Source organism: Petromyzon marinus, chromosome 8 (genome assembly GCF_048934315.1).
Source record: "Petromyzon marinus isolate PM22_M1 ecotype Great Lakes invasive population chromosome 8, UKy_Petmar_22M1.pri1.0, whole genome shotgun sequence".
In the NCBI taxonomy this organism is placed as follows: domain Eukaryota; kingdom Metazoa; phylum Chordata; class Hyperoartia; order Petromyzontiformes; family Petromyzontidae; genus Petromyzon; species Petromyzon marinus.
Genome location: NC_133674.1, coordinates 14,362,343 through 14,383,302, shown reverse-complemented (window position 1 = coordinate 14,383,302; position 20,960 = coordinate 14,362,343). Strand labels below are relative to the sequence as shown.

The 20,960-nt window shown below is 41.5% G+C and overlaps 2 protein-coding genes across 4 annotated transcripts in view; one reads left to right on the top strand and one right to left on the bottom strand.

The window, feature by feature from the left end:
• The first annotated feature begins 929 nt into the window (after positions 1-929).
• ANKRD39 (ankyrin repeat domain 39) lies at positions 930-9,148 on the top strand. 3 transcript variants are annotated; one of them, XM_076065676.1, is made up of 6 exons: positions 2,407-2,838; positions 2,999-3,301; positions 4,498-4,623; positions 6,520-6,623; positions 7,481-7,684; positions 8,141-9,148. In XM_076065676.1, the coding sequence occupies exons 3-6, from the start codon at positions 4,527-4,529 to the stop codon at positions 8,285-8,287; spliced, it is 552 nt and encodes a 183-aa protein (XP_075921791.1). In that variant the 5' UTR covers positions 2,407-2,838; positions 2,999-3,301; positions 4,498-4,526; the 3' UTR covers positions 8,288-9,148. The 3 variants fall into 3 exon arrangements, 2 of the variants coding, with proteins under 2 accessions (XP_075921791.1, XP_075921790.1); XM_076065675.1 differs by having other exon boundaries at positions 2,409-2,854; positions 2,897-3,301; XR_012941273.1 differs by lacking the exons at positions 4,498-4,623; positions 7,481-7,684; positions 8,141-9,148 and having other exon boundaries at positions 930-3,301.
• HELZ2 (helicase with zinc finger 2) overlaps positions 8,970-20,960 on the bottom strand; it is a 50,026-nt gene continuing 38,035 nt past the window's right edge. The window contains exons 24-33 of the mRNA XM_032949776.2: positions 20,519-20,665; positions 19,251-19,392; positions 18,131-18,286; positions 16,635-16,754; positions 16,184-16,379; positions 15,473-15,607; positions 15,011-15,241; positions 14,350-14,506; positions 12,891-13,058; positions 8,970-11,535 (exon numbers count right to left, since the gene is read on the bottom strand). Coding sequence (XP_032805667.2) covers positions 11,423-11,535; positions 12,891-13,058; positions 14,350-14,506; positions 15,011-15,241; positions 15,473-15,607; positions 16,184-16,379; positions 16,635-16,754; positions 18,131-18,286; positions 19,251-19,392; positions 20,519-20,665 — 1,565 coding nt within the window. The 3' untranslated portion in view covers positions 8,970-11,422. The remainder of the gene's footprint in view (positions 11,536-12,890; positions 13,059-14,349; positions 14,507-15,010; positions 15,242-15,472; positions 15,608-16,183; positions 16,380-16,634; positions 16,755-18,130; positions 18,287-19,250; positions 19,393-20,518; positions 20,666-20,960) is intronic.

The following is a 20,960-nucleotide window of genomic DNA, read 5'->3' as shown; positions in this document are numbered from 1 at the left end:
AAGTTCCTCGGTGAATGTGTATGCTCTGACTTTAACGTAGCTATTTCTGTGAGCAGTTACAAGCTAATCACTCTGCTATTTCAATGCTAAATTCTATGCTAATTCCATTGTCAAGGGGTGCCTCTGCGGATGTGTATGCCTTAACTTAGCTATTTCAATGCTAAATTCTATGCTAATTCCTTTAACAATGGGTGCCTCTGCGGATGTGTATGCTTTAACTTTTAACATAGCTATTTCTGTGACCAGTCACAAGCTAATCATTCAGCCATTTCAATGCTAAATTATATGCTAATTCCTTTGTCAAGGCGCTTTGTTCCTCTCACACAGCTTAAAGGCCGTGATCTGAACGTGGCTCTTTCACTCCAGCGCTGTCCTACCAGACAGTCTCGTCTCTTCACCTGATGAAGGCCGCTTGTGTTGTGGCCGAAACGTCGTGAGAATATTATTGTGTTATTTTATTTTATCAATTTATTATTTTATTCTCATTCTACGTGACTTTACCGAAAGAATAAGCATCCAGTTTATTTGTAAAAAAAAACCCACAAAAACTCTCAAACTATCAAGAGCTGCGAATGTATGTGATTGTATACGAGACGGTGAGGTCCGTAATAAAAGAACGTCGCCAACCAGCGCACAAAATAGCCGCAGATTTGCCAACCTCCTGAAACGTGAAATTCTGCATCGGTGTAATTTCTCAGAAGTCGCCTGTGTCGTGCACTTTTATTGACTGTGGACAGTCGTAAATTTGTCCTTAGGTTATTCATCACCAGCGCCATCATCGTCGTCGTGCATGACGGTGGAAAATTAGATTTGGACAATTTTGCTTAATTGCATTTGATTTTGGCACGGGGAAACCCCATTTGGCAATATATGCTCGGTTTTGATGGAGGATACCTGGTTATAGAAACTTGGTCACAGCAAAGAATACAACTATTTTGCACTGAATGGGCTTATAGGTGTTGATTGGTGGCCGAGTGAATAACCCATCTGGCAAATTAGCAGAATTTGTATCACCGATCTGACTGTTGGTGGGAATATTGGAAGGCAAAACCAGTGAAGAATTGTCTTGCTGAAACAAGATGGCCCTGGAAAAATATTGGTCGTTCCTTGATTTTAATGTGGAGTGGTCGTTCCTTTATTTTAATGTGGAGAGACAGACTTTTGCCAAGTAATCTTGCATTGGCTGAGCGAATGACGGGTCGGGCACGTTTCCTCGGCCGGTGCAGCTGCGTGTTCTCTCGCTCGTAAGACCTTTGTAGATATTTTGATTGAACGTTTTCGTAAAAAAAAAATGCATCCAGACCAAAGTGCCGTAACGAATCAGCGTTCCATGGGGTAGCATGTAATAGTGGATTGCCGCAATGGAGAGATGTTAACTTCTTCGCCTGGGTTCGGTCCCAAACCCTGACACCGGTACATTTGGATTTAGCACGTCTCTCCCCGTGGTGTCGTGTTTTTCTCTTTCCCTTTGGGTCCTCCGGTTTTTACCTCCACATTTATAAACACAAGTTGAGTCGTACTTATTTGGCTGCCATACATTTCCACGCGATAAGCCACTTCGTTGAGCTATCATTTGTGGCCAGGTGGCATCTGAATAAGAGCTGCACACACCTCGGTGAGCTTTTACCTGGTAAATGAAGTATTTTCGTTTTATATTCTTAGTTTTTTTCGGTAAAGTCACGTTGAAGGGAAACAACAAAATAATAAAATATATATAAAACAATAAAAAAATTCTCACGACGTTTCGACCATAACTCAAACGGTCGTCTTCAGGTGTGTTTTCATGTGTGTTGGTTTGAGTTATGGTCGAAACGTCGTGAGAAATTTTTTTAATTGTTTTATATATATTTTATTATTTTGTTGTTTCCCTTCAACGTGACTTTACCGAAAAAACTAAGAATATGAATTACTGCAGTCACGAAAGCTTTCAATCAAAATTTATTTTCGTTTTAGTTCACGGCTGCGCTCGTCAAGTGGGTCCAATTTGAATGCAACTTTCGCGTAAAGGCCCGTTGTAATTTGGGAGTGGGCCATACCTGCTCAAATTTAAATACATTTGTTGAGAGTGACTAGTGTTGAGGGCCACCCACTCTGGCCCGAGTCTGACACCTCTCGGCTTGAAGGGGGTTTCGTGTCGCGTGCACCACGCGTGCGAGTTTGGCACCACGTGAAACGCGATTTCGTGTTAGTGTGCAGTGGCCCTCGTCGCGCGCCGTCCGATACGGATTTGATTCTATATTATGTCTAAATAAAAGGAATCGACGTTATAAGCGATAGATACAAATTAAATAAAAGCAAACTTGAACGTTTAACGTTCACAACAAACAGACTAAAATATACCGATTGTATTCAAACAACGAAAGATTGTTTTATTTGGGGTGGGGGGATCGAAAATAAATGTTTGAGTATCGATGAAGAGGAATCGATTCCGCGATCCACTCGTCTCGTCGCTATACCCCCAATGTTGTGACCCCCTACGGATCGAACAACGAAACCCAAATTCATTGACACTGACAAGACACTTAGACACACAGGCACTAACACATACACTTAGACACTTACAGACACTTAGACACTTACATTTACATACATACACTTACAGACACTTACATACACTTAGACACTTACATACACTTACAGACACTTACAGACACAGACACACAGACACTAACACTTACAGACACTAACACTTACAGACACTTAGACACTTACAGACACACAGACACTAACACTTACAGGCACTAACACTAACAGACACTTACAGACACTTAGACACACAGATACTAACACTAACAGACACAGACACTTACATACACTTAGACACTTACAGACACACAGGCACTAACACTTAGAGGCACTAACACTTACATACACTTAGACACTTACAGACACACAGGCACTAACACTTACAGACACTTACATACACTTAGACACTTACAGACACAGACACTAACACTTACAGACACTTACATACACTTAGACACTTACAGACACACAGACACTAACACAGGCACTCACTAACAGACACTTACAGACACAGGCACTAACACTTACAGACATTTACATACACTTAGACACTTACAGACACACAGGCACTAACACTTACAGACACTAACACTTACAGACACTTACATACACTTAGACACTTACAGACACACAGGCACTAACACTTACAGACACTTACATACACTTAGACACGTACAGACACACAGGCACTAACACTTACAGACACTTAGACACTTACAGACACTAACACAGACGGGGTTCATCGTTGAACAAAGTGCGTCTGCGAAGTTCCAACGTGAGTACTGTGCTGAAGCTCTCCTTGTTTCAAGTTCCACGCCTGTCACACGACCCCTGATCAGTGCCCCTCTACATTATTACAGACCAACTCAGACCGCACTGGTCACCCCGTGCCCCTTATAGAGCTCCACGTTCATCCTACAGAGGCCCATCACAAGGGAGAAACACAAACAAATAAACAAAACATGTTGTTGCCCGTATTAAAACGGCCGTACGCAGCAGTATGCACCTGGAAACTCAATCCCTGTACAAGAATACGGGGTGTAAGCCGTATGCGTTGACAGGTGTGGTATAGTAGTGCAGTGTAGTGTATAGTGTAGTGTAACGCAATCCCTTATCCGTGCCTACCTTATTGGTCACCCCAGTGCCCAATATAAATCGCAAACGTGCATCCTATAGAGTCCCATCACAAGGGATAAACATTTGTTGTTGTTGCCCACATGGAAACGGCTGTACACAGCAGTATGCACCTGGAAATTCAATTAATCCCTGTACAAGAATACCGGGTGTAAGCCGTATGGGTTGACAGCTCTGGAGTTTATAGAGTGTCGAGGGGTAATATACCGCACACCGTCTCTTAAAATTCGAGATCGTTAATGAATTTGCGCACTGCATCATAATTGTTGTACTGTTCTACCTTGGGAGAACAGAATATTCACAGAGGCGTTGTTGTAATGCAACAACACAGCACGACGCTGTTAAAGACTCCGAAAAGACGTTGCTCTGGATGGACTGACTCGGTCATAGGAACGTGGAATGCGCCACCCCCCGAGTGTCTGCCCCATGCAATGCTGATCGCAATATATATTTGTAATGTTGCTGTCATACAGGACAGTGTGCATACAGAGGGCCTTTTATCAACCCACTGGTGGATTTCGCCTCCCCATGCCTTGCGGGTCGTGGGGCGCGGTTTATTTGACCATACTTCACCACGCTGGCCATGGTAAGCGCTACCTGTGCGGGACCACCCAGCTTCCGAAGTACGAATCGTTTAAACGTGTCCCGTTATTAACTGTATTGGCTCGGTTATGTACAACAGGTAAACAAACAACTAAAATAAACTTAAGTTGCACACAATCTGTTGCACGTTACAGTGCATTCGAAGAGTTGCAGAACCACTGCGGGAAACTTGCACGCTTAGCATGCCCCCTTCAGATGATGAATAACCGTGAACACTTTTGTTCACTCCTTTAGGCCCCTTCTGGCAGTGGAGTTGAACTATCATGTCTGGCCACCGGTGCCCCCACGCTTCCTGCTGTCATCTGGACCCTGCTCCCACCGGGGTGCACCAGACCCTGGATGAGATGGACTTTGAGCGCGGTAAGATTGAGCGGTGGTGCCGTGATCGGCGCACCGCGCTGTAAACCCGAGTCCCCTTTGGTTAGATTCCTGGCCACAGCTCACATCAGTGGCGAGTGATATGTGAACCGTTCCCGGGTCTCCTCCCCCCCCCCCCTTATTTAACCCGCAAAGACCAGCATGGTGAAGTATGGTCAAACAACCCCAGTGAATGACACGGCTTAGGGTGATCTTCAACAGTGGATTGGCGAAAAGCTGTAAAGGTCCCATTCATCATGTGCAAGCTTAAAACTCCATGAGTGTTTCTTTAATAGGCATGTCATGATGCATCTGTAGTGGGTCCAGCTGAGTCGCAGACGTTCCTTTTAGAGGCAACACTTTTATTCGTAACACGTAACACAAAGGGGTAACTGCCCCTTTACTAGATACAGCCTAGGGTGGTGACCACCCAGCTAACTACACTACACAGAGGAGTTACAGCTACGAAGGATCGGACCCTCTCACTCGGGTCCGCCGCGACCACGTGTTTGCCTCGCAGGACGTAGAGCTTCCAGCTTGAGACGTGGAGCTTCCAGCTTGTAGAATGCAGCGACCCCGGTCCCTCTCAGGGACCCACCTTATATCCACCCACGGGTCGGGGCCGCTCCGCCCTTGACCCCGCCCCCTTCTAGAGCCTTCCAGCTCCCTCTCGATTCCTCTCGAGAGCTCTCCCTGGACACGTGATCACCCCCTAGCCCCCCCCCCCCACCTGGGGGCCTCTCTGTGGACACTCCAGATCACGTGTCTGTGGGGTCAACCAGAGTGCCATGGCCCGGGGCAACCCTGCCCCTGGGCTGACACTCTCTCACTCCCCCTTGTGGGAGCCCGCACCACACGCTATGCGTGGTGCCCGCGCTATTCCAGGGCTGGTACTACACCCGCCCACGGGGTGTATGCGATGACAGTGCATCACGTGCCGTGGCCCTCTCAGGCCGGCAGCCCTCTCAGGCCGGCAGCACACAGTGACACCCCCGATGTCACTACACATACTTTAATTGTTTGAATTATTGATTATCCCTCCGATACGTGTCAGATTATGGTTTTTCACAATCTATTGTATAATTTGCATGTACATTATGTAATGGGTTCATGAGACCTCTGCTTCCACGAGCAGCCCTACATTTACAATATTCTTGGTTCTTTCGGTAAAGTCACGTTGAAGGGGAACAATAAAATAATAAAATATATATAAAACAATAAAATGCTATTGTTTCCCTTCAACGTGACTTTACCGAAAGAACCAAGAATATGAATCACTGCAGTCACGAAAGCTTTACATCAAAATACATTTACAATGTCAAAATATTTTATTCATCAATTGTGACTCCGAAGCGTGAACATTAATTGATTCATAAGGCAAGTCAATTTTTGCAAGTTGACCGTCAATTCATACCTGATCACACACAACTCTATTAGCATTGACTTCATGAACTCAAATTCATGATCCACTCTCAAATTCTGTGTTGCTAGTGTTCCATCTTCGATTAGTTTCTTTATGCTAACTTCTCATCTCACTTTACTCCTCCTGAAACACTCTTTACTCCAGTACGCAAGGCTTTTATTGAAGCCCCCAGTCAACCTTAGCTGAGTGGGACACCTCTTTCTCCTTTGTTGTCCCCTTTCTCCTGCTACCCATTGCTGCCACCTCCCTGCCCCTGTTGCAGTTTGAGGTCATTTGTGTCCTATACCTATGACTGTCTCATTCTATGAAACTAATCATCCCAAGGAAGCACATGACCGACTGTTTTGCACAGCATCTTGAGGTTTGTTGTTGTATTTAGACACCATATCCATCTAAATTATGTGTAACCCAAATGTCTGCAGAAACTGTGTTTCTGTGGAAGCATGATAGAATGTGTTCAAACTGGCTGCATGCAGGAATCTGGTCAGCAGCTGGTGAAGGGGACCTCGATAGAGTGGTGTCTCAACTGAAGAAGGGGACTGATCCAAACAAGACTGATGCTTCTGGCTACACTGCACTAGTAAGCATTTTTTATTTACTTGTTACGAATTCTGACATATGTAAACATATATTTGAGTATAATTCTAGAGGCTCGTATGTATTAACACTTGAGTAACATTGCTAGAAATTAAATTTGAGTTTCAAAATATATAAATGGCTATTTGAGGCCAATTGTCGTAATAGAAACAATATAATTCAGTCGTTTAGTTTCTACAAATGCAACTGTAAAACAATTAGATTTTTTCAATGCGTTTACATTGTATTAACAGGTGGTACCTCCAATCCAAATATAAGATGATATATTGTAATGCTAATTTGTATTTTTGTTAAAGTGAGTAGGCCACATTGGCTGTTTGGTTCAGGAAAGTGCAGTTGGAACTCTTGCACGATGATTGCTTGGTCTGCTTTTAAAACAACGTGAAGAATGAAGGTTGCAGAGAGTATAGGTGTAACCCTGCAATTTCTTGCTCAGATCACCATACCTGTCAACCTCTTATCAGTGCCCTACCTTATTACAGACCAATTCAGACCTTATTGGTCACCCCGTGGCCCTTATAAATCTCAAAGGTCATCCTACAAAGTCCCATCGCGAGGGAGAAACGCAGACAAAAAATGTCTTTGCCCGTATTGAAACGGCTGTACGACGTATGGACCTGAAAACTAAATTTCCCTACACAAGAATACGGGTAAACCGTATGGGTTGACAGCTATGGATCACTGCTGGCAAAAGGGCCTCTAGTAGCGGGAGCTCCAGAGAGCCCCTCGTAACAGGGCGTTTGACCTACTCGTCTATGCTGGTTAGAAGTATGATCTGCTGGTAAACAACGTTAATACCAGCCTCTATTGTGAACAAGAGTCCTCTATTATGTGTGGCAGCACTACGCCAGCCGGAATGGGCATGAGGCAGTCTGCCGGGCGCTGCTGTCCCATGGGGCACTCGTGAACGCGCAGACGCCGGGGGGAGCCACTGCACTGAGCCGAGCGGCGTACTGTGGCCACGGTACCATTGTGTCACTTTTGTTCAAGCACGGAGCTGACTGCAGACTTCGTGACAGCGATGGAATGACTGCGCTTCACAAAGTAAGCCTGTCGTTTCTGCTAAGTACTTGAACAGTTGCAACAGGTTTTTTTTGTAATCTTAGCAATAAGATGTAGCATTCGATTTTATTTCAAATTTATACTATTTTGTGATGTTTATGATTGTTTTACTTAAATCTAAGAAGATAAAGCAATGGCCAAATAAGATTTTAAATTGTGAATTCTCTGTTGGCCTTTTGAGATTTTTTTGTGTGTCATTTTTATATTTACAATGTACGTCACAAAGCTCTGCTAGTCACACAGTTATAGTTAAATCATCAGCAGAAGTATTTTATTTTTATTCACTCACTCTCATGTCTGTAGAAACTTACTTAATTATGCCAGGTGTTGTGTAGCATTGAGGAGGTGCTTGCTGTGCAATTTTTATTTTATATATATTTTTTAAATAAAATGTATACTAGCAATATAAAAATCTCAAACTAAAATCTGCTTTTCCAGGTGGCAGAGGGAGGGCATTTATCAGTCTGTAAATTGCTAGTCCAACAGCAACCTGATTTGAAGGACATTGTTGATAACAAGTGCAGGAAGGCCTGCGATCTATTGAAAGAAGATTCTGAACTCAAGGCCCTTCTTTCTACAGGTTGAATTGATTTGGTATTGAAGATAGCCATATTTCTATAAGTATATAATAACATGGACCATATTTCTGACATTGGATATTAATATATGAGAAATGCTTTAGAAATGCATAGAAGTGACATGGTGATTTTGACTAAAACAATTTGACAATTAGTTGTCATGTATCATCATTGAAGAGACCTGCATTTATTTAGTAAAGGCAAGTGTTTGATCTTCATTCCAAAATTAGAGGACAGCACACCAATCTAGAATAGGTCAAGAAAGGAGGAAGAAGGCCTGGGAGATGAATGGACTCTGCCGCATTCTAATAATCTCCTGGACAGCCCACCAGACAAAAAAGTCAATCCTCGATTATACAGGCAACCAAAGTGTATTTCGTGAGTAGATTAAGAAGATGGTGTTTCTGGGACACGTCCTGTGGAAACCCTGGAGACTGCCCGGAGAAGATGATTGTTCAAGGTTCAGTCCCCCAAGAAAGTGAGGCCGACCAGAAGAACGTGGATTGATGATGTAACTGCTTTGGACAAGGCTCAGTATGGGAAAACGCGCAAGAACTGCTGAACACAGAGCCCTGTGACGTAGTAGAGTCCATCTCACGGCCAACCCTTGGGTCAAGGAAGACCAGAAAATGGAATTCTGGTCCCACAGACGTGTGATGTAGAATAAAAAAAAAGTATAACAATTCATAGAATATGGCAGCATCCATTTTTTTAATCAATGTAAAACCAGCACTTTCATGGGCTTTAAAACACACAATTTTTTGTTTACATTTGGTTAAAAAGCTTATTTAAACTATGTAACAAATTGCATTTCAAAGTGTAAAATTGTATTTCATGTCATTAAATCATCTGTTACTTTGTTCCCTGATGAAGTGAACTTGACCATAAGAGGTTTGTTTCAAATAAACAATACAGTTTAAACATGCCACCTCTAATCTTAAAGGCATGTTTCAATGTTTACGTAACTGATATGTGCAGGGATACTCGGAATGTTGCGATTTGGTGCCAAGGAGCAAATTGCTAAGATGTACTACTATATGTGTATTGAAGTCACTTGTGCATGGAACAGAAAATCTTATAGACACTCATACAAACATTCAAACGGCTATGGTATAAACATTTTAATCACTAGACCAATAAACAAAGCTCTACCTGATAATTACATGTAATTTGAAAAACTATGAATAACTGTAATATAATAAAACGCGATTTTACAAATATCAAAATAATTGTTTAATCCTGCAGATTGTAGAGGAATTCAATCTTGCAGTATAATTGCACCGATTTTATATCATAATTGCACAAGCGATATGCTATAAAACTTGCTTGTATTATTAGTTTATGTAAATACTTGTGTCACTTGATGGCGACTATCACATTTTTAAAGCTCCATATTCAGTCCGTAGATCTGGTGAATGACCAAAAACTATAGCAGCTGCTATAATACATCAAGGGAAGTTCCTGTTATACACTCTCCTCTTATCTCTTATCTGCCCTTTATATGTTCCCTGAATTGATCCATAGATCATATTGTTATCTGTGCAATATGTCTGCACATGGCAACGAAAAGTTGATACATGATAGCCCTAGCGTGAGGAGGCCATCATCTAGGAGTGGATTAACAAAGTGCTATAAATAACTATTTATTACTTTAAATAGGAAATTATATATATATTTTGAGGTTATCAAAAACATAATTAGGAAGCACAGTGTATGTTTTTGTTGCAAACATGATTAGGATTTTTTATTAAATCAATTATAATTGAATTTAGGATTACTGCAAGTTGAGGTTTTTTCACATACTTTAAAATAAAATGTATGAAAATGCAAACACACAAAGAAAGCGGTTTCATTTTAAAAAATGTAGTACAGTATACATATTATACCTACTGGTTAGGTAAGTTGCTAATGTGTTTTCTGCTGGTTCAGTTATTCATAGTTTAAATCGAATAAAATATACATTCTCTTTGGTTCTATTCGGTAAAGTCACGTAGGTAAAACTAATTAAAATAAATTGAAATAAAATGAAAGAAACAATTAAAACACGACGTTTCGGAGGCAAAGCAAGCTTCCGTCTTCAGGTGGGACCAGTCACAGCAAAATCGCTGGACCAAGCGGTGAGGTTCTGGGAACCTCGAGCTTAAATACAGGTTGAGGTGGGGGGGTGTGGGAGGGGCCATGTAGGGGACTTTAGTGGAGTGCGGAGCTGAGTTAATCCGTCTTTTGTTGTGTAGATGGGTCACTGTGTGTGTGCAATATAAACGGGAAAAAAGTAGAAGAAAATTAAAGAAGATCGTCGAGGTTGTGCTGTACGGGGGCAGTAGAAAAAAGGGAAATAGAAAAGTTCGGAAAAAAATGTTTGGTATACCACTGCTCCACTGCTTGAAATTGCTGTTAGAAATTATTTAACGTTTGGTATGATTTAAAACGTCTTTCTGAGGCTCTGGGAACCTCGAGCTTAAATACTAGGGGGGGGGGGGGTTTAGGGAGGGGCCATGTAGGGGACTTTAGTGGAGTGCGGAGCTGAGTTAATCTGTCTTTTGTTGTGTAGATGGGTCACTGTGTGTGTGCAGTATAAACGGGAAAAACAAAATGAAGAAGATCGTTGAGGATGTGCTGTACGGGGGCAGTAGAAAAAAGGAAATAGAAAGGTTCGGAAAGAATGTTTGGTATACCACTGCTTGAAGTTGCTGTTAGAAATTAGTTAACGTTTGGTATGATTTAAAACGTCTTTCCAGTGTTTGCTTAATTTGAAACCATCCTCTCGGTTGAAGTTATGCCTGTGTTTGTATATCTGAATGGCTTCGTGGACAAATCTTTGGTGATAACCTGTAGGTTTACAAAGAACCTTGGTATCGGAGAAGACAATCTCATGGTCACCCATAGCGTTGTAACAATGATCAGCCACAGCAGAAGAATTCGTTCTGCCGTGTTTCAAATCTGTTTCTTTCATTTTATTTAAATTTATTTAAATTTGTTTTACCTACGTGACTTTACCGAATAGAACCAAAGCGTATGAATCCTTGCAGTCACGAAAGCTTCAAATCTAGAATTAAAATATACATTGTAATGTATACGTGTTTTTTGGATTAATGTTTAAAAAAAAGTATAATTCCATTATGAGAATCAACGTGTGGTCCTGTTATTTAGCTGAGCTCACAATGATTTTATCCGCATTACCAAGGCAATCCTTTTCATGGTAACTTTCAATGAGCTCCTTCCACAAATCGCTGCACATCAACAGATCTTGATTTCCTGAAAAAGAAAAGCAAGCATCGGATGGAACCGTTATCCAGTGCTGCTATGTTTATTTTTAGATTAGATGACGTTACAGCCCTGCAATACCTTGCTCATGCCAGTACTAGCAAAAAGCCCTCCACGAGGGGGATCTTTATAAAACCCCTCCTGGGGGTATGTGGCCTACTCATTTACCCTGGCGAGTTGACCTGGAAAAGGTGGGAATACCAACCATTTAACTCATCACATGCGATCTGCCGATTGACTAGTTCCGGCTTACCTATTAAATGTCAACTCGTAACGCACACAGTATTCACTCACTCTCGAAGAGATTGACTTGGAGGCGTGAGGAACCACAGTCAAGTGAGAAGGCAGCCACGCGGTGAGTCACCTACAAATGCCAAAGCCCTTTTGTTTCTCAATATATTAAGGTGTTAGCAGCCAATTATTGAGTGCGAGAGGAAAGAGGAGCACCCTGAGAAAGCCCACACGTATGAAGGGGAAACACTATCCCATGGTGAAACTGCCTTCTGGAAAGCCAGGGAATAGTACCTAGATGCCCACGGGAAGGGAGTTTCGCAAGATTTGTCTCGACAGTGCTGGATTACAGGAGTGCTTCACCGCTGTGGCATTTCTACTGCTGGGTAGATGAGATGGGGGGGGGGGGGGGGTGAACCTAACTGGCCACCCAACTAGTAACCTTGGATTGCAACGGCAGCATTTTACTTTTAGGTAAATGCTACTGAATTATGCATGTCTTTGGTCATGTGCAGTTTCACCTGTATTCCTCATCGAATAGATGCACAAAGTGAATTGTACATATCCACCTTTCATCCATAACCTCAGGACGAGGGCGTCGCTACACCATATGGGTCATGGCGGTGACTTTTTCCTTCACGGGAGTATGGGTTGGTAAATGCAAGGGCCAAGTGGGAATGTAGTCATGGATTTTGCTGCACTACCCTCTGCTGCTCATCTCTGAGCTCTAGCAGCAGTCTATGACAACCTCTTTGTGGATGGTGGTCACCCATCCAAGCACTCTCGAGGCTCAACCCGCTTAATTTCCGAGACCTCACGAGATCGGGTGCTTGGTAAATGATTTGGTCATAGGCCAAGGATGTTACACTTATTAATAAGCTCAAGACCTTAATTTAACTTTTACAGTGCTTTGCTATCGAGACTGGTCCGTGCCGTACGAATGTGGAATTTCTGCCACTGAATTAGGACTGCCAATGGAGATGAATCCCATTAAATTTTGGAAAATATATACCTGGACTTTCAATTATTAACTTAAGAAGATCCCCCATGATTATGTTATAGTGCACTTTAAGCAGAATGCTTAAAATCTTGTGTTATGTAAGGAAACATTTTACCTATAATGCAGAGCCCTTCCTTTGCTCGGGTTAATGCCACGTTGACTTGGTTTTCGTCGATGATGAATCCCAGCCTACTTATTTGCCAGCCCCTTGATGGATTGGCTTTAAATTCGTCAAGAGAACAAGAACGAACCGTTGATAGCAGAACGTAGCGCCATTCACTTCCTGCGATATGGGCAACAATAGTGGATGCACAAAGATCATTTTCGAGCATTTGGCACAAACACAAATCTCTGCAAGTAAAACATTCAGCCATAGTACACAAACTAGACGACACCGTACATTGTGCTTATATTTCTCACGCAGACCGAATAAACTGGTGTTTATTCAACACTGCAAGGCCGACTCAGTATAACCCAGAACTAACTGTGAATACACTGGCAGAAACCTCTCTAGGACCGTTGCAGCTGCTCCATCTGCCATCTCCAAATTTGCTCCATACTTGCTTCCTTCCCGGCTATAATTTGACAGTATTGTGGAGTCACTTTTCTCATAGCTGCCCCCCTCCCTCTTCTTCCAGTGGGCAAGTGCGCCCTCTGGGTTATTCGAACGGGATATGCCATGGACATTTCCACGTGTTATGCCCTGGAACACCTGGCCACCTCAGTGTGGCTGGCAGGGAGGGACTGTCAAGAGGTATACATTACGGTTTCTGAGCACAAGCACATAGGTCCAAAATACCAAGCAGCCAGCAATAAACAGTGCTCTTGAAATTGTAACAGCTAAAGAGTGAATACTTTTCTTGAACTGAGCAAGGTTATACGAATTTTGGAAAAGAGATAATGGTAGGGAATTCTGTTTGCGTAACCCCCAATAGTACTTGTTGAAAATGGGGTGACCATTCAGTCTGGGATATACGTGTTGTTTGGTACAATGTCTCAGGTTTTTCTTTCATTTGCTAGGAGCTTTTCAAGGAATAATTCATTTCTTGGTAAAATATTAAGCCTTTAAGGTAAGAGAGGTGATCCTCTTTTGTGAAGGAACATGGATTCCTGGTATGAAATTAAGGATTTACCAACACTAGATATGTTTTCAGCTCATTCAATGAGGGTGATGGCCACATCTTCGGCTTTTTTGTGGTCGTTTAATTGCTAGATATTTGCAGGGCAGTGAACGAAGGTTCACCGCACATGGACACTTCAGAAGAGGCTTAATTTGGAGAGCGCTGATTTGATTATACCTCTGTAGTTTTCTGTCTTTTTAAAATAAAGAATGTCAGTTGTGGTATAAATAAAAGTTTATGCAATATATGTATGTCATGTGTGATAGATACCAAGACAAATCTATGGTGGCATCAGTATTGGTATAATAATTTTAAGGGCGGTGTATGCCAAACTAATGTTTTAATATAGTGCAGGTATCGATACATATATGCACTGTGCTAATGTAGTGCGTGTAACACAGGAAAACATCCATAATACATGAAAACATTATAAAACAGAGGACATGTGCTTACCCTGGCTCTTCGTAATGGTGGTTGCAGTAACTTTCTTGATGTGTTCTTTTTCCAGAGCTTTTTGAATTTCATTCGCTTGTGCATTGTATGGAGTCAAGATTGCTATGTCCTTCTCTGCAATGGAGCCTTTTTTGATCAATTCACTTACGAGACGAACCTGTAGAGAATACAAAGGGGATCTTTCAAAAAGTCATTTGCTGAAGATAATTAGCATATAATGCCAGAGAAGGCTATTCCAGGATTATAGTTTAACATTTCCAAGTCAATCACCCTCACCAATTTGGAAATAATGAGTACTGCTAATGTAACATATACTGTTAAACACTAAAAATGCAATCATCTATGTATTTACACTAGTGTTATATGCAAAGGTGCATCCTTACGAGTGCTTGCTGATGCTACTGCTGGAAGAGGGGGGGCTTTGTGAGTGGGACCTCGAGAGAGGCCATTGAAAGGCTATTTGGCCGACCCTTTCATGTTGTCTCAATGTCTTGAGAGAGGTGGGATTTACCCACACTTTACCACACCACACGCAACCTTCCCAAATCGGCTGTGGTGCTAGGCAAGTGACTTCGACTGCCGCACCGGGGAAAATATAGCCGGCGAACGTTGCACCAGGTTGGCATATTAGACCATGCTTGGTGTATACTTCTCTGCTCACCACTTGTTCAACCTCCGCTTTGTTGGCCTTGGAGTTCTCGCTGCCTTCTTCCGTAGACACCACCAGTGTCACTTCTTTTCCAACAACATGACCAAACAGGGTTGGGCAGCTGGGTTTATGAGCATATCCTAGGATGCTATTAGGTCGACCAAAAACCTCCTTTGCAGTTTTAAGAGTTTTGTTGGTCTCACTGTAAAACTGCTTTGCTGGAAATTCACAGATATCTGGATGCTATAAATCGAAGAAACAGGTACGAGTCATTCATGTTTCAAACTGTCTGCATACGTATATACAACACTGGTAATATCACTTAAAAAGAGGGGGAAAATACAGTGTAATTTAACCGTGTAACCTTAACACGAAGATATGTTTTAATTACAGCTACGCAGTGTTAGTGAAAACAATGTACACATGTCCATAGCCTTGTCTTTCTATACCAGAATGGACATGTCTAGGACTCACCATCCGATACTGTGTGTCGAGCATAATGGCCCGCTTTGCGTAGCGCTCAAACATAGACTTTTCCATTCCCAGTTTGGCTGCCGTCCGGTTTAGCACAAAAGGGCGCAGTTGCTTGTGGTCTCCCAGCAGGACAACCTAAAGGAATGCAGATACGAGAGTCAACAAAAAAGGTATCTTTGAAAAAATAGCTCCTGCATTTGGGTAAATTGATGTGCAAAGATACCCCTGTGATATTAACATGTACAGCCCTTTGTGAATCCAATGTTGGATGAGGGCCTCCCCAAACCATGCACGTCATGGGGGTTATTGGACCATACTTCACCACCCTGGTCATTTCAAGTTGAAGGCTGGAAGCAATAGATGGGGGATGTGAAGTATAGTACAACACGACATTTTTCTGCGAGGCCCTATACTGCCTGCTACGTAGCCCCTCTCTGATTTACTTGGTCATTAATGAGTCAAAACACTACATTGAATTGGTCAAACATCCTAATGCAAGACCCCTAACAAGTATTTATTTTCCACACCTCCGATTATCACAGTTGGCTAAGTACGGTGCGAAAGAAGTTCAACACACAGATATCTACTATTCATTATTATTATTTAATACACGCAATCGCATAAACAAATACAAATAAAATGCACATCAGCCGATGTTGTGCCCAGATTGACTGACCAAGCCTTTGTGTCGTTTACGGTGCGCTGACAAACCTGAGCGATGTCTTTGTAGCTGGTGAGAGGGATGAGGCATTCCGGCTCCGTGCACATGGCACACTCGTCTACGAGGCACACGCGAGGATCCAGGTTCTTGAGGAGAATGACCGTCGCCGCGGTTGAGCACGTGGTTATAACGACGTCGCTCTTCTTCAGCTCAATTACCTTTGCATCTTTTATGAGTTTTTTATATCTACATGGTACAGGACAAAATGTACACGCACGTGAAAGACTCATGAACAACGTTCACTGGAAGAAAAAAAAAGCAATAACTGGAAAATGTTGAGGGATTTTTTTTCCGTAGATGTCGCATGCAACGTTCATTTAAGTATTTTAACTTGTGGACTCCCATAAATCAAAGCTACTATGTTCGAAACCTTTTGAATCACCATTGAGGGCATCAAGTCACATGAAAATGTCAGATAATATGTACAGATAAACAACTTACTCTATAATTTCTTCAAGTGTAAGGTCTTTTACTTCTTCAGTTTGTCCATCAGGAGAATAAAATTCATCCAATTGTGCCACACTTGGGTGAGAATCTTCACAGTTCTTGGATTGCATTGATCTGAATTGAGGACAAGAAAGTATATTCTTGGTTCTTTCGGTAAAGTCACGTAGAAGGGAAACAATATATATTTTTATTATTTTATTGTTTCTCTTCTACGTGACTATACCGAAAGAACCAAGAATATGAATCCCTGCAGTCACGAAAGCTTTAAATGGATAAGAAAGTAATTGTATTATATGCTGAAACATGGTTGATAGATTAGGCAGTGAGCAAAGATAAACAAATATATTTTTTATCTACTTAAGGAAAGTTTGTGATTACAGTCCACTTTGTAGCTTCTGGAATATTGGTGTTTTGGTGTATTGCAGCTGAATTCGAGAGTGTTCATGCATCTACTTTGTCCATCTGTAACAGGGCATAATAATGCTCGTAAAGGTGAATCAAATGTGAGTATAAAGTTGTGCTGTCATAAGGGACTTAGCCAATGGAAAACCAGCAAAATTGATAAAGGGTGGCCAAACATAGTGACGAAAACCAGTGCTAGATGGATTCGCTTTTCTTGCCATGATGTGTGTGCCTTCTTTCCCCCTCCACTCCCAATGATGTCATGTGTGGCGTCATTGTACAATACATACCTCAATAATCACAATCATCGATCTTTTTATGTTGTTACTCGTATTGTTACTTTTATTGTATGTACATTTTAATGAAAACCAACAGAGCAGTGTGCCAGACCGTTTTTAATCAAGTATATATAACCCGTTTTAGATCAGAAACGTGGACATTAAGAAATATCATGGAGCAAAAGCTGAAGACTGTGAAAAGAATGGAGAGGCGAGTACATATAATTACACAAAGACAGGAGATTAAACACATTGTTTGGAGAGAGAAATGCGAATTTTAGACAAAATGGATTATTCAGAAGAGTGAGTTTTGGCCAGAACACCGCTAGAAGGGACGATTGCCAATGGTAGAGACTGGAAATGGAGTACCAGCCTGAGAGGATGATCACCGTGGAAATGGACACCTGTGAAAAAGAGCTTTATAGCTGATTGGATTCAACCAGTATAAATAAAGATTCTGATTCAATGCGATTAGTTGATCTGCAGGAATGAGATATGTTGCATCGTGAGACCATGAAGGATGGTGATGACAGGAAGGCCTTCATCCAGTGCTGGATGGATCATCATGATGATGAGTGTTAAATATGTAGTGACATCGTGTACAAGAATGGGCCACGTTGGGAAAATGTGAGACACTGCAACTGTTTTAGTTTCCCATAATATTTAATTCAATCCCATAACTTGTGCTCTTTCCCAGTTGCACCAAAAGAAAACTCATTCCTCTGCTACAGCAGATGTTTAGACAACAAATTATGAACATATGTCATGACCTATACATGTTCCGAACATTTTAAAGTATAAGAGTCTTACTGTTCAGTAGCTTCAAGTTTTTCCTTTTCAGCCCTTTCACGTTTTTCTTTTTCTTCTTTCTTAATTTTCAAAATCTTAATCCTTTCATCATATTTACGTATTTGTTGTGCATACGGGTTGGTATCCTCCCTGATTTTGTAATGCAATGTGATGGATCTGAAATGGAGAGCATAACATTTCTTAAAGAGCAGTTGAAGGCTTGAGTAGAGAGATATTTACATAAGGAATACGCAGACATAGGAGGCCTTAGTCTAGTACAATATACTTGGGATTTGGAATCCATTTTGTTGCTTTTGATTCAAAAAATGCAATTGAAATACATGAATTGTTCAGTGTGCTACCTAGGTTGTGCACACCTCAATTATAAATCGAACTAATAAAAAAACATTTTAAATGCTGCCATATTAATCTATAGAAGCATTCCGATTCGTGACACCAATTTGTATCAGAATTGAAAATAGGGTTTTCCCCTTTTTTGGCAACAAAACAGGTGTTAAGATATTAAAACACCAAAATAAAACCTTTTACAAGGAATCATGTCTGCAATAACCACAATGCGTGTGGTCAGAATGCAAACAAAAAACATGCTCTGATAATATATGCATTGTCTTTGAAACTGATTGGTCCACACCAGAGACAGCTTTCTTTCGAGCCTCTGGTCTAACACCGTTTGAGACTAGGATCGAAAGAAAGCTGTCTCTGGTGTGGACCAATCAGTTTCAAAGACAATGCATATATTATCAGAGTATGTTTTTTGTTTGCATTCTGACCACAAGTATTGTGGTTAATGCAGACATGATTCCTTGTTAAAAGGTTTCAGTTTGGTGTTTGAACATCTTAACACCTGTTTTGTTACCAGAAAAAAGAGGAAAACCTATTCTCATATTTTGGTACTGGCAAAGGAGGTCCCATGTTGTATCAGAATTCCTGAAATGGTTTGATTTTAATGAGTCTGGCAGGGATACCCTCGCATTTTTCGTGAGAATATGGGTGATATGTTAACATGGGTGGAAGCATATTTTATGATTAAACTTTAAACATAGTATCATACAGTATCTGTAAATAAAGGGTGTCAGCAGGTGCGTTAATAAAAACATGTGATGCACTTGATGTAAAGTACTTGATAGTCAGGTTGACTCTTGGTACTTTCTTGCTCCTTAGAAAAATCACATCAGTTTCCCCTGGAATTGGGAATTCTTCTTCCTCTGTCTGTTGACCATACACTCTTAGAGGCTTTAAGTCTTCGATTTTGACCAAATGCTCTGAAATAGTCGACATCACCTCCATTACTATTTTTCTGTTAATAATGTCAGTTGCATTTCATAATCAGATGCAACGTATGTTTCAATTAATCACACAAACTCTCGCACACTATATCTTTTCACGAAATGCGTGTCACTTTTGGCCAACATTCTAATTTATGCTAAATTTGTATGTCAGTGGGTGACAAAGGACGGTAATCAAAGTGCGGTTTTCTCGGCTGAGCTGCACATTCAAAAATTCTTCTCGCAAGTTGTCGCCGTGCGCACAGCAATGCACGGTGAAATATCGAGAGAAGAAATGCTCAACATGTAACCCAACTCAGAAAACCACAGTTGGATTACAAGGAAAAGCTTACAAGTTAAAATGTTGTTTTTACATTTAATTTTGTTGCGCTTTTTACTAGGAAAGGCTGAGACTCTTCAGACACTTTTGAACTATTTAAACTTTAAAACAAAACTAATTTTCTTTCCGGGTAAGGCCTACTGAGCTATATATTCATTTTTCAAAAGGGACCTGGCCACAAACGATAGCTAAACGAAGTGGCTTATCATGCGGACATTTATAGCAGTCAAATACTCTAAAAGCATTTTCTTAATGTGGAGGGAAAAACCCGAGTACCCGGACGAAAATTCACGCATCCACGGGAAAAAACATGCAAACTCCAAATAAACAGGCGTCAGAGTCGGGATCGAACCCACAGCCTCCTGTATACCAGGCGAGGCAGTTAACATCTCGCCAAGAATGTCCTGCCAAAAAGTTTTTTTTCGCAGTAGTGGCTTGTTGCTATGTTTAGTTCCAATTGCGTAATTGGCTGGTAGATTTTAAACATTGGGGTGTCTAGCCAATACCAGTTACATTGTATGTGTTTTTACTGCGATGTGAGGAAACTGGAGATCCTGGAGAAAACCCATGCTGACCAGGGGGAGAAACCCAAACTCCACACAGAAAGGTGCCCTAGTTGGGGAACGCAGGCCCCTCCCTGCAGTGAGGTGTGAGGGTGATCACTGCGCCGCCCGTACCTGTACATTACTATTACGTTATATTAAAATCCCATATTTATTCTAATTGGTTCATAGTGTAGATTTCGTTTTCTGAGAAATGCAATCCTTGGTACTGATAACCCACCTGCCACTACATCCACAGATTTGTTTGAAGGTCCACAATAAAGGCTGCAGATATGCTTGGCATCAGCTTGCAAGTTCTCTCGCAGTGTTTTGATGACTTCATGGAACCATTTGACCAAGTGGATCCCCACAACAGTTTTTCCAGTGCCTGTTGGTCCATGGAGAACATTAATTAGGAAGTCAAAAAGGCATATATGCTCAAAGGAGCATTTGGGACAGTGCTCATATTTGTTAGACGATACAAAATACACAAAAAACTACGCGTCCAACGATCAACGAATTCATCCCATTCAAACTGATTATCATGCTTCCAATGCATGCATCGAATCGTGCATGCGAAAATCTATAATTCAATTCGTATGTTACCTGTAAATAGTTTGTGACCCATGCCGCTACCAAAGCCATTATAACCGGTATGTTCAAAGAGTGAATCCACAACATTT